At 39.1% G+C, this 15,495-nt stretch overlaps 1 protein-coding gene across 3 annotated transcripts in view; it reads left to right on the top strand.

The window, feature by feature from the left end:
• The first annotated feature begins 511 nt into the window (after positions 1-511).
• The window catches only part of wnd (Mitogen-activated protein kinase kinase kinase 13 wallenda), a 69,908-nt gene continuing 54,924 nt past the window's right edge, over positions 512-15,495 (top strand). For 2 of the 3 annotated variants that reach the window (XM_071586686.1, XM_071586685.1), the window contains exons 1-3: positions 2,096-2,466; positions 4,440-4,581; positions 14,357-14,500. In XM_071586686.1, the coding sequence (XP_071442787.1) occupies positions 2,418-2,466; positions 4,440-4,581; positions 14,357-14,500 (335 nt within the window). In that variant the 5' untranslated portion in view covers positions 2,096-2,417. Of the gene's footprint in view, positions 1,064-2,095; positions 2,467-4,439; positions 4,582-14,356; positions 14,501-15,495 lie in introns of those variants that run through there. The other variant, XM_071586687.1, reaches the window with a different exon arrangement.

The raw sequence follows: 15,495 nt of genomic DNA, 5'->3' as shown, positions 1-15,495 counted from the left end.
CCATAGCCTTCCTCCCATACTTGGGTGTTCCCGTGAATCTTAACAATCGCTGCGTGCGCGAAAGCAGTGAACGCTTGTGTATGCGAGAAGAGCACGGCACAAATACCTAGGAATAGCCAAGGGGTGACGCTCTCTCAATTGGTTTTTTTCTTGGTCGGGTCAGGTGGTTTCGCAGTCTCGTTTCTCACCACCCCTCTCTCTACCTGGTGACAAGTAGGAACAAGTGCGGAGAGACCCAAAAGTGAGAGGGGTCAACTTTCTTTAGTGCCTACCTCCCTCCATCCATTGGGACCATTGTTGTGGATAGGAAAGGACTGAAAAAGAGGATAAGACCTACCTGCGAGAGGTGGAGTAAGGGGGGCGTCGAGGAGGCGACTCAAAACCTGTTTTCGAGAGGAGTAGCCGGAAGGGGTGGTGAGGAGGAGCTGGTGAGAAGAGGACACGAGGAAAGTCGGTTCAAGAGTCAAATGAAAGGAGGGACCTGAAGATCCACCCCTGACTGGTGAAGGATTTCTTTAATAATTAGATTGATGGTAGATCATTTGATTGTGGATTTCCTGTTTCTTTTTCGCGTGTCGGCGTTCAATTCCCGACCCATGCCAACTTATCCCTTTTGGCGGCACCTTTGTAAGCCGTGACGAGCGACCGAGTGAATTTCCCGCCAGGAGCCTTCGGTGTTGCCCCCACCCACCGTTCGGCGCCGCTAGTGGTCCCCTTCCCCTGGAGTTCCACTTCAACCGCGTCCTCCCCCATTTCAGACCCCCACCCTCGCATCCCTTCGCTGCTGCAGCCGAAACATCGTCCGAGTGGAGAGGGTAGCAGCGGCGGCAGTCGAACGGACGGACGTCGGCCAGGTCGTGCTTTGGTTTCCCTTAGAGTTCGCGTGCTTTTGTGAGTGAGTGTGTGCGCGAGCGTGAGTGATCCGGTATCCCGAGGAGGCGCCGCAGGCCGCTGCCTCCTCCCGGGTCCTGAAGGGTGGCGTCTCTCCAGAGGGAGGGACATGTCTCGGGTGACACGGAGGAAAACATTTTGAGAAGAGGCGAATCCTCGACGTCAACCCCCGGTAAGAAATACGAAGGAGTGATAGACTCTTTGTCTCCAATAATTTTATGGAAAGAATATCCCATGGGGTGTAAGCAGTTTTTCTCGAGGGTCCCCAATCCGAATTTTTCCTTCGTGTATGAGATTCATATATGAATCCCCGCAGCAATATGTTTCGTCGTTCACACCTGTCATTTAATGCCAAAGAACTTCTGTTGGTGTCATTTCGATGACCTCGAGATAACACTAAGCGTTGGTAACTATACAGATTTATTAATAAAAGCTATTGTTTACACAAAACATGGCATGCACAGGGTTGACCGCGAAAGTAAATGATCTTGTGGTGGCTTTTCATTCCAAATACACCTTTTCCATGCACTGCCCGTTGGTGAGCTCCTCATTCAGTTCGTGGAAAGCATTTAAATTCTCCCCCAATGCATTCGGGCATGAAAAGGGGGTGTGTGCGTGTTTGTTGGTGCCTTGAGAGAGAATTATCGATTCTTTCCTTCGCTGATCCTACTAAACTTCCGCCTGCTGTTGAACACCGTCCTAGGCGTCTCATTGGTAGACGGCCAGTATGTAAGAATGTATACGCATCCAAATAGTTTGTTGATTAAGAAGTTGCGAAATTAATATTCCTCGATTTCTTGTCCCTTGCGCTTTTTCTTCCAGAGATCTCTGTAAATCGTATTGTGCGAGCAAATGTTGAATGCGATTATTTGGGCTTTGGATTACTCGAATGTAGCAACTTAAGCCTACCGCGGTGACGGTAATTCAATCATCATCATCCGCGGACGAATGCGTTCTTCCTTCTTTCACGATCTGCCCGTACAAACTGTACACTCCCTCTCCCTCACTTGCGATATCCCCCATCTTGATACTCCTCCCATCGCTTCTTTCTCCCTCTATGGGAGTCACGTGAGCCCTTCCCCCTACCTGCCCCCCTCTTGTGGACAGGGTCGCGCTCTGATCAATACTAAATACGCCCGCGAGAGTGCGCCAGCATCTACACCTTTCTTCCCCCCCCCCCCGATGTTTAATTTTCACTCCGCCCCCTTCTACCCGTGCCTTTGTGGACAGTTGCACACCCGTTTTGTTTTTATTCTCACAAATTGAAAGGGTCGTCAATAAAAACGTGTGTGGGAGAAATGGTGTAGGACGCGGAAGATAGTTGCATCTGTGAATGGCTTTTGTGAGGTGGCGTGGCTTGTGCTCATACGTGTTGCAGCTGCGAGAAATTCTCTCACATTGCGGGCAGCGCCATGCGTCCTAAAGAATTACACTTGTTTTTGTCGTTTGCCTAAGTGCGCTGAACTTTAGCTGGATTCTGAGTACTTCCGACGCTGGATTTCAAGGCTTATCACGAACCCTTCCGTATGGTGACAGCTATTGTTTCTGATTCTGAGCGGACCACTCCGATTGCAAGTATGAGTGTGAAAATTCATTACTAGTTCTTCTGTCAATCTCAGTAAAATCCGCAAATTTGCTGAAAAAGAAATCTGGGCTTTTGTTTTATGTCACTGTTTTAGAATCAGTTCATTCTACCTCCCAACTGATATTCCCCTTCAGCCTGGGTAGCGTTAACTTATTCAGTAACAGTATATATAATATATCTTAAAATTTGATTTAATTACATTTGAGTTTACCCAAAGTTTGCTGTTATAGTTCGCCTAAAACGGAACTGCAAATCATCGAATTTGAGTTTTTATTTTGCAGCATATGTTCGCAATTTCCAGGTCAGAACTTATCATGACCTTCCTAAATGCACTTTCACTTGTTCAGCCTACCCTAAGCAAATTCAGAGGTACATTGCTGTTTCAAACAAAGAAACGTAGCCAATAGTGTCTAGGGTTAATGCTTTTCGTGTTTATTTTGGTGATCGAAGATTTAACGGTATTCGATTGAATCGCGTAGTTGGAAAGAAAACACCTCACGTTGTTGCTGAACCTCCAGGTGGGGTCACGGGTCTACGTTCTCCGTATTTTTCCTCCTCTCTGAAGGCAGCATAATGAAGTGCATCGTTCAAATCCACCTTTAGTCGCTTCAGAGTAATATTTATTTTTTTCTACATTGGTTCATCTGTACTTAAGAAAATTGTTACTAGGATAAGGACGAGAAATTCTACGTAGTTCTCATATCGGAACAATATCTGGGGAAATTTGCGGTAATTGGGTATTTCCTGAACACTTTCAATTCGCACTTTTAGTTTGCTTTAGTTTTATTTTATCAAACCTTAATATTGATCTAACCTTCATAATTTATTATTTTTGTTAACTATCTTTTGACGGTGAAACAAGAAAGATTTTTAACATGAGTGGAGTGCATAATTTGTGATATTTGAAGCAGTATTTTTACACAAATCCATGCAGTTATTTCGGAAGACCTTTTTTCTGTTGGCATTCATCAAAAACTCTTATCTTTAATTTTATTCTAATATAATTTTAAAAGAAATTTATCGGATAGCAATTCATAAAATTGCGTTGTTAATGCCTTCATGCACTTTCCCTATTATCCTTGATGTGTTATCACAGTGATTAGGTAACATGAATAGGTTGAACAAATATCAGTTAAAACTATTTTTGTAAATAAATATGCTTATCTATTTAATCGCCGGTTTTAAGTGTGGTTTTTGTAAAAAGTGACCCTAAAATTGTCGAGCATTTTAGTTGCCTCGGCCGTTGAAATTCCCTCGCGCCGAGGCAGTCCTCATTTAAAATACGTACTTCGTTTACGTAGTACAAAATTCATTATTTCAGTGCTATTATCTTGCTGTAACATGAAGGGATCGATTATAAGGAGTTAAGCTATATTAGGGAGAAGAGAATATTCAACTTCTGTTTTACCAATCAGGTAATTTATAAAACCAACCTTGCCACTCCCAGGCTAAGGTGAAAAGTGATATTTGTTGATGATAGTAGACTAGATATTATGGTGATCGTTGTATATTTGTGCTTGTAGGTATCCATTTTATCGTTCGATTTTAGTCGTTAATGTCCCTACTTAAATAGAGAACTGTGTATCATATCACCAACGAGTGAACAATCAGGGAAATATCAATCCGTTCGTCACATCACTGATGTGAGAACTTCGTGGAGAAAAACGTCACTTTCACGGGGATCAAACCGTAGCATACCAATGTCTACCCTGCAATTAATATAGCCTGTTTAGCTTTCGTGGCGTCTTCTTTCACAGTGAGTTGTCTTCTCCCCGTCAAAGTTCTGATCCCCGTCAAATTGCTTCTCTACGAATCTGTTCATTTGTGTCGACATTAGTTCCTGTCTGTGTTGAAGCTACTGATATTAATTTTCGCGATACTTTTAGTTATTTTCTCTTCAGTTTAGAGTAATGCTGTGTTTATTGTCTGTAAAACGATCAGGTATCTTTTGTCGTATCCCTAGGTCACCCCTCTGCAGATTTGCCTTCTACCTCAGGCGACCCCGAGACAACACCTCCCGTTCGCCCCGCCCGAAAAAATCGAAGCCTAAGGATTTCGGGAGGTTCGCTCCAGGGTCGATCTCTTGACAAGGGAGAGAAGGAACGGTAAGGATGTTATCCTTTTTTATTCTACAGGAAACATTCCCTCTATTATTCATCAAATATTTATTTTTTCAAGTGATGTAAAAATTCTTTGTTAATCACCGTATTTTGGCACGATGCATTTCACAAAATGGTCGATAGTGGGAGAGGTTTAAGCAGCAATTAATAGTGGCTCCGGAGGTTGGACGAGGAGAGGAGGATGTTTAAATTGGTAAGACTTCCTGAATCTTATGGTTTTGGAATATATTTATTAAATTCTATTATTGTGGACAAATTGGCGGATATACAATAGACTACGAACGCACTAGAGGCGAGAACTAGCATTAGATTTGTGTCGAAGCTTATTGGTTTCTCTGATTTTAATGGGTACTTATTTTAAACCTAATTAAAATGTACTTTATTTTAAACCAAAATATTCCGCAAGGTTATTTGGCCACTAAATCCCTCTTCCACAGACACAATATTTACTCCGGAGTTTTGGGAGGAAGTATAAAATATTTCCACGAATGGACCAATGCATTTGACATCGAGATTTACATCTGCTTAATACCCCGCAAGCCGCTGCAAGGGCGTCGGGCGGAGGAAGTTAGGTCAACTCCCGTAAAAAAATAAAACCACATGCAAAAGCAACATATTCATGCAAACACACTCCCACAGAGTCGTATATATTCATGCGATAACCTTCCCTGCATAGTGTAGATGTTTTCGGGTTAAATACTTTTCCTCCGAACATTTATCTAAGCACAGTAACTCAAATTTAATTATAGCTCCCATGTATCGCACCAATTTTCAATTGCATTTTGGTCGTTACCTAATGTTACTCTCTTTTCATGACTAGATATTTCCCTGTATATATAACGCATCGTCAACACATAGCCATTAAAAGCCTGTCAATATCATTTTCGAAGTAGAATTATTACCAGATAAGTAATTTACCGGAATCGTGATTCTAAATGGCTCATCTCTAATTGTTCAATTCAATTCTAAGGAGGCTAACCTTATTTATCACTAACAAATACATTACTGAGATTTTTTACGGAGTGAAATTATTTTATACCATAGTTAACCAAGACTTTTGCAGCACTTGAGTATCCAAATCAGATAGTTCGAACAAAGAACTTTCACTAATAATATTAAGATCCTTAATTTTCAATAGAGCCTCCTGATATTCTCAATATTGTTATATCATAAGTATGCACTTTACTCGTATAACTTAGTAACAACCAGAAATCAGATGATTAATAATATATATCTAAGTATTAATAGGCTAATTGTCAGTCGAAAATCAAGTCTTATGCCTACTTGTTTTGCTGCACCTATCAGATATATACAGCATTTTATTAGAATCCCAATTCACTGAGCATGAGTTACACTTCTATATATGTACCAATTATTTTCAGCTTTGGGCAGGCAAATTTCTATCGTGAGTAAAATGTGGAAATATCCCTAAAACTCGTATATACGGGGGCACATAAATATTTCTAGGCAGTTCCTGCATTATTAGGTTAATGTTTCCCGCCAGATACCCTGCGGAATCCACTGTTGCCTGTCAATGTTAGTAGACCTATCGAATAAAATTCAGATAAATGACAGTAAGCCTCTCGAAATGTGAAAAGCTTTTGGGTAACCGCAGCTTTCTTTTTCTTCCCAATTCTTAGGTACTGTAGCGTGTGTTTTAGGTAAACGTGGAAAAACGAAGAAAGTGCCTCACGTATTGAAAGTACTTACTCGGATAATTAGCCTAAGATTAGAAGAAAACCTCGCGGAAAACCAATTCGAATTCAGGAAAAACTAAGGAGTAAGAGAGGGGATACTCAGCTCGAAGCTGGCCGAAAAAGAGTTACCTATGGCACGCCATTATATGTAGTGTTTGTGGACTTGGAGAAGGCCTTCAGCAACATCGAATGAAACAGATGGTCAAGATGCTGAAAATACTTAGAATGGACTACATTGACAAAAGATTTACGCGACAAGAATCAGGTGACATCCTTATATGGAAAACGGAAGGAAATTGCAGCCAAAATAAACTATGGAGTTAGACAGAGATACTTCTCAGCACCATTTAATGTGCAACTAAAAGGGGTTATAAAAGAAGCACAAGAATCGTGCATCAAAGGAGACATGGTTAATGGTGAAGAAATTATCATGTTCTAGTTCGCAGATGGCACAAACGTAGAAGTAGTGGAAGCATGAGAGTACCTACATGCAACTCTGAATGTTATGGACTAAGTACGTCGGGAATATAATACTTAATTACTTACATAAGCATCAGTAAGAAGAAAACTATAAAACTTGTGTGTGGAAGAAAGAAGCTGAGGGTAGATATCAAAATTCGCGGAGTGAAAGTAGAACAAGTGGAATATTTCATATGCCTGGGAAGCAGTACGATTTGGGATGGGAGAAGTTCTACCCGCATCAAGTGAAAAAGAATGGCTGAGGCAAAGAATGCGTTTATAAAAAAGAGATGACTACTATGCTGAAAGAACCTGAGGTTGCCAAAATGGAAGCTGTTCATCAAATGGTTCGAATAAAGCAAAGCAATCTACAGATCAGAGACCTGGAACAGTTGACCATTGAAGAATAGAAGCATTTGAAACAGGGTCCTGGTGGAGAATGATGAACATTAGTTGCACAAAGGAAGAACGAGGACGTACATATATGAAACAGCAGAAGAGGAAAGGACCATGTGAGGAACTCTATTACAAAGAAGAAATAGATGAATCAGACACACTATGAGGCACAGTATTTAGTTAGGAACACGATAACAGGTAAAACTGAAGGGAAGATCCCACGGTTAAGACGAAGAGACAATGACATATAGCATATTGAGGAGGACGTAAAATAGAAAAGCCATCTGGGAGCGAGAGAATTGACACCGAAGAGGGAAGAATGGATGGCTTCAGAAAAACAATTATAGGATTGAAATACTGATGATGATGAGATCGTATCAAAGCATTTCAAATGTGTGTTTAAGTATATCCTTTCGCATGTGTGATTAAGGTTTAAATGTGTCCCAATGTGAAATGAATGCGGGATTTTTAAAAGTTTATACGAGGGTAATTAGAACATGTCTAGGAATGGAATTGAAATAAACGACTTACCTCAGTGAAACTTTTTGATTGTTCAATGTTGTCTTCCTGTGTGCTAATGCAATTGGTCCAGCAATGTTCCAGTGTCTTGATTCCATGTCGAAAATTAGATTCCTTCAGGCCTGCTAAATACCCGTCTACTTCGGCTGTTAGTTCTTTGTTTGAAGATAATCTCCGTCCAACGAGGAAAATTTTGAGCTTAGGGTAGAGATGGAAATCTGATGGAGCCAAATCCGGCGAATAAGGCGCATGTAGCAACAATTCGTATGCTAGTTCAGGTATTTTTACCATGGCAACGACACTTCTGTGTTGGCGTGCGTTGTCTTGATGAAAGTTGACTTTCTTCCTTGCCAAACCTGGCCTTTTTTCGTATTTCTTTTGCCGTAGTTGGTCCAGGTGGTTAGTGTTGTATAGCACTTTTTATGCATAGATTTACTGTGTATCCTGGTAAAAAGTGGATGATAATGGAAACGAGACGGAATATCCAAGGGTCTCCGATGGCTTTTTTCCGCAACATCATAGCAACCCAGACTCTGAGATTTTTCGAGGTGTGTACTTCCTAGGTATTGACTATTAGGGATTTTTGTCAAGATATTATTTTATTCACTCCTATGAGCACTGCATGCATCTGTTTGATGGAAAATTGCAGCTCGATCCCGCTTAGGGCACGATATAAATGTTTTCTTATTTTTACAGATGAGAATTATTTACGGTGAGACAAGGTTCTAGTCGCTATATTACGAGTATATTACTGCTATTGATTCACGGTACATGGGATATTGAGCTCCTGCATTCTCCGGCCTATCGAACAGATTCTGACTGACGACTGTGATGGTGGATGACTGCTATAACCAGTTTAGGCGGGATTTGTGTTTACGCACAACCTTGGCTGCATGGTGATGAATTTAGCATGCCAGTCGTTATTGATTTCGATTACTGGTTGCCCAGATATATGAGCAAAGAATATTTGTTCATTTCATTTATAATCCGAATTATATCTGAAGAAATGTTACCTTTTAACTCTAATTCATCGCATGGAATACAGTTATTTTTACAGAAATTTGGAGAATTATGATTACATGCTCTTAGGGCGCATATTACAGATTTGTGGATGGTATAGGCAATATTTTTTATGCAAATGAAATCAAATCTCTCGACTCTTCTATGTTGTATATTCTGCAGCCGAGGATATCAATCACATGTTCGACTATTTAGAGGCATGAGATTGGCCTAATGTATTTGTGAAGCATCAAAACTTTTGGTAATGTTTGCATTCCTTTCTCTTCTGAAATACGACGCGAAGCGTACGGTGATCGTAGACTGCTTCCTCCCGATAAAAGGACGATAAGATAAAAAATCGTTATTTCGTGACCGAGCTCCATTAACAATAAAGGCTGAGAATTATTCAAGTTACGATGAATTTGATGGCTGACGTAATCCGGCCACGCAAAGCTTGGGTGAGGAAGTGTACAAGAATAGCAGCCATCTGAACGTCTGTCAATAATTTGACTGATATTTTGGAGTCACCAAATCGCAAAGTTGTTTCCGTAAATGCCGGAGATAATAATTTTTTTGAATCGCTAGTCTGCTTAATTTGTGCGAATATGCTCGTGGCATTTGCGTGGAAATATTTCTTTAGCCTCAAATTGAACGTATTTTCGTGATAGTAATTTTTGTGCTAATTTTCGACGAAGTTCACCAGTACCGTTATCCCGAGCCTATTCTCACGCAGAAAAGTATATTATGCAATTCCCGTCTCATATCATAACTGACCAGAGAAAATTAACCCTTTCCGAAGAATTAAAAGTTAATAAAAAAAGAAAAATAGCAACCTAACTTTGAGGAAGTCCAAAGTTGAGCATCTATCCAACATTTTGACTCTGTTGATCAATGTTGTCATGATTTCGGTCATGTCCTTATTCTACTGTCCGGAGAGAACGCAATCAAAAGCTACGACTGATATTCATCAAACAACAGCTACCACTGAGTAAGATGAGAGCCCCTTTGAGCCCCGAGCTTGAATTTGGCAAATGGATTGAGGAGTGAAGATCGCCATTTCACGTTATGTTATGTTAGAGGTGTTTAATTGTTGTAATTGCCACTGTATTGGAATTTGTGCTGTAGTAGACTGGGAAATACGTTTGGTGGGTATCTTTATGATGTCGAGTCGCGTTACTATTACTTAAGTGTTTTTTTTTATTTATCATATTTCATCGATTTGTATTTGACTGTACGGTCGTGACGGCGATTTTGGATACTTTAGTTTAAAGTTTAGCGTTTAACCTTGAGTTATTTTCATGTTTATTCGAAGATGCCATTAGATTTCCTAGATGGAATACAAGTTTTAGTAAAAATATGAATGTATTTGCTAGTGAATATCAAAAAAGAAAACTTCCTCGGAGTATTTAGAAGATTCTGCCAATAGTCATTTTTAACCGGTCAATAGTTCAATATGATGAACGCGAAAGAGTAGGAAGATTAAGGCCGTCACGGTTGTAACATAATCATTTAGATATAAGTATCTTGTCTTGATTTTCGATCAATTTTTACAAACTAACAATCGATTCACTCAAGTTGTGTGAGAAATTTTGTTTATTAATGTACGTAATTAATTATCGTTCGGTGTTTCACCGACGAAGAGAACCTGAATTAGTTCGAAGAAAGTGAAAGCTATGAAAAATAAAGTATATGATATTGATTAAAGTAAATATAAATTGGAAGCACTCAAATATTTTCATTCCTATTTTCATGCCACTATTCGAACTGGAGAGTCTGTAAATAAAATTAGGAGGGGATTTTTCAAAATTCGATACTTGAAGTAATTATTCTGTGTATGTGTATTCATTATTATAAATTATTGTTTATATATAATAATAATATATATATAAGTATTGTTTTATTGAATAGTCTTGATAACCTCAATTTCGTCTACTGAGAAAAAGCTGTTATGTTTTTAATGTGCTTTTTGGTTTATAAGATCACTTTTGTGAACGTTTTTGGGCTTCATATATCAGGACTACTTACTACAGCCAACGGGAATTAAGGTTCAATTCAGGGATTTTCCTCGCAGACTGTGGTCGCATATATCATGTTTTTTCCCACTAGAGTGTGCGCCATTATAAATTTTGCATTGGGAGGCATGTGAAATAGTGAGAATACAAGGGCATGAACCAAACAAGAAAAACAATTTATCACTTAAAACCGTCAGGAAAGTATATGCTCTTGCGCGTGTAAGATATTTGGAACCATGATATGATTGAGATTGTAATTACATGGCATTTAGAATGATATCGACATATTTCACTTCGTTTTGAGGAATTATTTGTTAAACCCATGATGGGTATATGTAGGTGGAAAATGGAATAGCAATTGTCACTAACGTTTTCCAATAAAAATTGTGTTCTTAACCAAGGTTTTGTTATGCATGCGAATTGTGCGAGGAAAGAACAAATGTCTTATCTGTCAGCGATAAAATCTACTTATCTTTTATCAGGCCGGTCTAGTCGGCCAGTGATGTGGGCTTCCAATGTACATATGTGTACCTAACTCGGTGACAAGAAAGAGTTTCTTTTTAAAGTCTTAATCTCAATTATTTTCCCCGTGATATCAGGTTCACCCATGCAATATCCTCCAGCAAAACCGTCACACTTCCCTTCTTGAAAAAGTTTCACCTATCTAGTGGACTTTCTCTGAGCGTTGTCTAGTTCTTAGATCAGTTAACAGTTTCCCCAATGGGACCGCTTACTAAATGTACCCTGATATATGTTGATTATCATTTCTTCCATTATTCTTCTGTAGAATTTTTATACCACTTGTCTTATGAAACCCAGTTTCTTTAAGGAGGACCCGTATATTATTCTGTTTTTCCAAATGAAATTTGGATAAATTCGTCAATCAAAACCGCCTGACTTATTCTAGGTCATTTTGTTGGATCCGTTTGATTATATATATATATATATATGTATATATATATATATATATATGTGTATATATATATATATGTATATATATATATATACACACACACACATTCAAACACGAAATCCCGCCAAACGGCGAATAAATACTCATATATATATATATATATATATATATATATATATATATATATATATATATATATATATATATTGCTTAAATATCTTTACTTCCAAAGTCATGGTGCATTTTTTAAGACCTAAAATCCCCATGTCTATCTTAGCTCCTTGTCGAAGGTTTTCTTGAAATTTAGAACATTTAATCCGCCTCGGCATTCCCTTCTCTAGTTTTAAGAGGTCGTAGAAGATTCAACTGTGTGTCAAGTGACTTATGAATTTTTCGCAATTCATATGGTGTCGCCTAATTCGACCAACTACCGAGAAAGGAAGCAGGTCGTCAACGGTGTAATAATCTAATTTCTTGGTAAATAATTATGTCTATGATACTGGTATGTAATTACTCTAATAATCTTGACTGTCTTGCTTTTCAAATTAATGTGAACTAGTTCTCCACTCGTAGGGAGCCGAACTATCTGTCTTAAATTTAACATAAATCTGTACTATGTAAGGGTTTCTATCTTGAACAAATCCCTTTTAAGCTTTTTAAGGTTTAAGTTTTAAAGGTAAGGTTTTAAGGTTTAAAGGTTTTTCTTCAGGGAATGGGACTTAACGTGTATTGCTTATTAGCGTAGTCGCTCATTCTCTCTTTAGTTGCGATAGAGGTTTATTTTGGTGTGCTAGTAATTTCATTATTGAATTACTGGAAAATTTGGTTTAACATGTTGGCATAATTACGTTATTTGTTACATTTTGTTATTTTTCTGTCAATGATTCTAAATTTGGCCATTGCCTTAATATTTTTATAATGTGTGTCCATTACGTAAGCGCAAATAATCGTCTTTTTCTTGTTTTGCGACACTGCATTTCTACTTCCAAGTTTGAATCTTAATCTCATTATTAATTTAAAAGTGAATGCAATGTTGCTTTCCTCTTTACGTCTCTGTTGTACCATTTCGGTTCCTTACCATCAATTTTATGCTTGGCGGGAATGTTTGTAATTCTGTATCCCATTTAATGTAAGGTATGTATTTAGGAATAAGAAACGCACGTACATCGCAATGAAAAAAATACCTTTTCACATAAAGTATCACAACCAGGTGTCGCCGCTTTGTATGACCTTCCTAGAGTGAATTGATTCCTCATGGTAATATTAATAAATGCACATTTCATGTCGAAACTCATGAACCACCATGGTTCGTCCGTCCATACTCTTAGAAAATATTTTCGGATGAAAAAAATGCATTAACATAAAGTTGATTTGTAGCTTTTATGAAGTACATTTTTTTTGATTTGGCGCAAAAAAGTGTTCATTATTAGCGTAAAACATTAAAAACCCTATCTAGGTGTAAAAGAGTCAATCAATCAATCAGTCAACACTTGAGTGTGCAAAATGATAGTCGTTATAACTTGGATAAAATAATGATTAATCTTAGAAAATTGAATCCATATTAAGGCATATGTTAATGAGAGTTACCCTGCTTTCATTAGCATTCAATATTTGAGATCCATAGGAGAGAATATGAATTTAGGAATAAGTTGAGAGAAAATCCACTTAATTTGTTGAAAATTGCTACTAGAAGAGAGGAAGCATACTGGTAACCAGTACATTGGAGACATTAGGTTTTGAACTACTAGATTCACGAAGAGAGCAGGCAAAACTTGAGGAGTTTTGGAAAAGGTTCACGGCCCCCGATTTTGTTTGTGGCACCGAGGGTATTATTGCGGCCCCAAATTATAATGGTAGATTGGGCCAACGGGATAAAATAGAGAGAGGTCACTTGTTCAAGTACTCGTTCTTACCTCGCACGATGCACAGATGCTAGAAAATGAAACCCAAGCACCCCAAATTTTTTATTTAAAAATTCAAAATTGTTGATTTAATCAAATACATTTATTGTTGAATGGTGTAGATAGGCGTACAAGATGGTGTGCACATAGTGTGGCTATCTTCCTCTACCATGCCTGGTACATAATCGTTGGTTTTCCATTTCGTCAATTTTATTTTCTCTATTCTACTACATGTAAAAAGTCTCCGATCTACGCTTATCATGCTCATATGGACAAATATGTACTAATAATTATGGCTGGTGCCTTATGACCCCTTATGAAGGGGTCATAAGGCACCAGACTTGAAAGACTTATACTGTTGGTGAAATGATATAAGCGCGATGAAATGACTGTAGTGAAAAAATATAAGCGCTTCGATTCCGAGGGAATTTGGAGTGTTGCTGTGCTTGAATGTAACCAAGTGGGGTATGGATTTTCGTTACTGACGCGTAGTCACGGGTTTCAAACCCGGTTGGTAGTGTTCACCGCGGCTTTTTGACAGTCTCATCTATAAAACCGAACGATGTGATCATCTGGGTTCTCGAATTTTGTAAAAAAACGTTATTGTGGCACTGGGAAAGAAGTTGCCTTCCTTGATCTGAAAGTGTGAATTTCACACGCTTAATTGCTCTAGTTCGGTTTGAGCTCACACTTGACCAATCACGGTAAAACTCTATGTCTATAACTGTTCAGTCGGTCGAACATGCATGCATGTTCACCAGCGTAGCTACTGCTCCTACGCTTTTTTAATTATTATACGGAAAGGCATCTCCGCGATTGGAATCAAGCCATTCCCGCTTAACCTTATCGTTCCTTCCTTTGCAGTTGCCCGATTCGCGGCACCATGCACACCCCCGTGGGATCTACTGAAGGCGAGGAAGGCGGGGACGCGGGACCGGACGGTGACGATGAGAGATTCTCCACCACCGCGCTCTCGAGTCGCGACGACCGCGAAAACTTCGCGAACAGGTAAAAAGGATGAGAGGCAACGTCCTCAAACGTTCCCCAACCCTCCCCCTTCCCTTGAACCCCGCTCCACATCCCACGCAGCTGCTCCCTTTGCGTGTTTCCGAACGGCACGCATGCAAGTCTTCCTCTCTTCTCTCCCACCCCACCCCCTCATTTTCTGCCCAAGGTCAAGTTCCTCCTGGGCTCTTCCCGCTCTGCTTCGTTAGTGATGGGAGCTAATTTGCAACGCGGCGCACTCCGCGAATTTTGCCAGCTGCGGCTCCTTGCCTGTTCAGGAATCGCGCGGTCAAAAAATCATAGCGTGGCCATAGATTTCTTTGCTGAGTTTCACCTGCGCTTTCTTGATATTGTGAGCACGTCGTATATCATGACTTATTTCGTAGTTTGAATGGCTTAATAATTGACTGTTATAGTAACGTGCTGGATTAGTGATTGTGGATATAAAAGAGGAAATTCGATCATTGCAAGTTAATCTATTTTTTATTATTCATTTATCTGTTTTGATTTTCGTAAACTTCCTTCTAAGTGGTCATCCATAGTTATTTTTCGTTCTCTCTCTGGTCGGGAAAGTCCTGGAAAAGTTATCTTTAACAATCAATTTGATAAAAATGCGGAAAAATCACCAAGTTCACCATCGAGCTTGGCAGACTTTTTAAATTTTCAGCTCAAGATATAGAGATGTCTTATTTATTTCGTTTCGTTTAATTGTAGGCATGGCTGATCGCCCCTGACAGATGCACAGGTGTCTTTACAGTCTATTTAATCCATTTTAACTGTCAAACTCTAAAAATTCAAATATTTTATACCTATTACGTCCAAACTCATGTTATTTACATTTTACCAGTTTTAATTAATTGTTCCCTGGAGTATTGTAATTTAGTGTAAAATCTTTCATGTAATATGAATTCCATTCGGCTGTTTTCCCAGTTATGTCGTGTCAGTCCGGCCGAATCCCCGGCAAATACTGTACTGTACTTATTCTACGTCCAACGAAT

This window comes from Hetaerina americana, unplaced genomic scaffold (assembly GCF_022747635.1).
Source record: "Hetaerina americana unplaced genomic scaffold, ioHetAmer1.1.p SCAF_24, whole genome shotgun sequence".
Lineage (NCBI taxonomy): Eukaryota > Metazoa > Arthropoda > Insecta > Odonata > Calopterygidae > Hetaerina > Hetaerina americana.
Note: the sequence above shows the minus strand (reverse complement) of the source record. Positions and strands in the feature narration are given on the sequence as shown.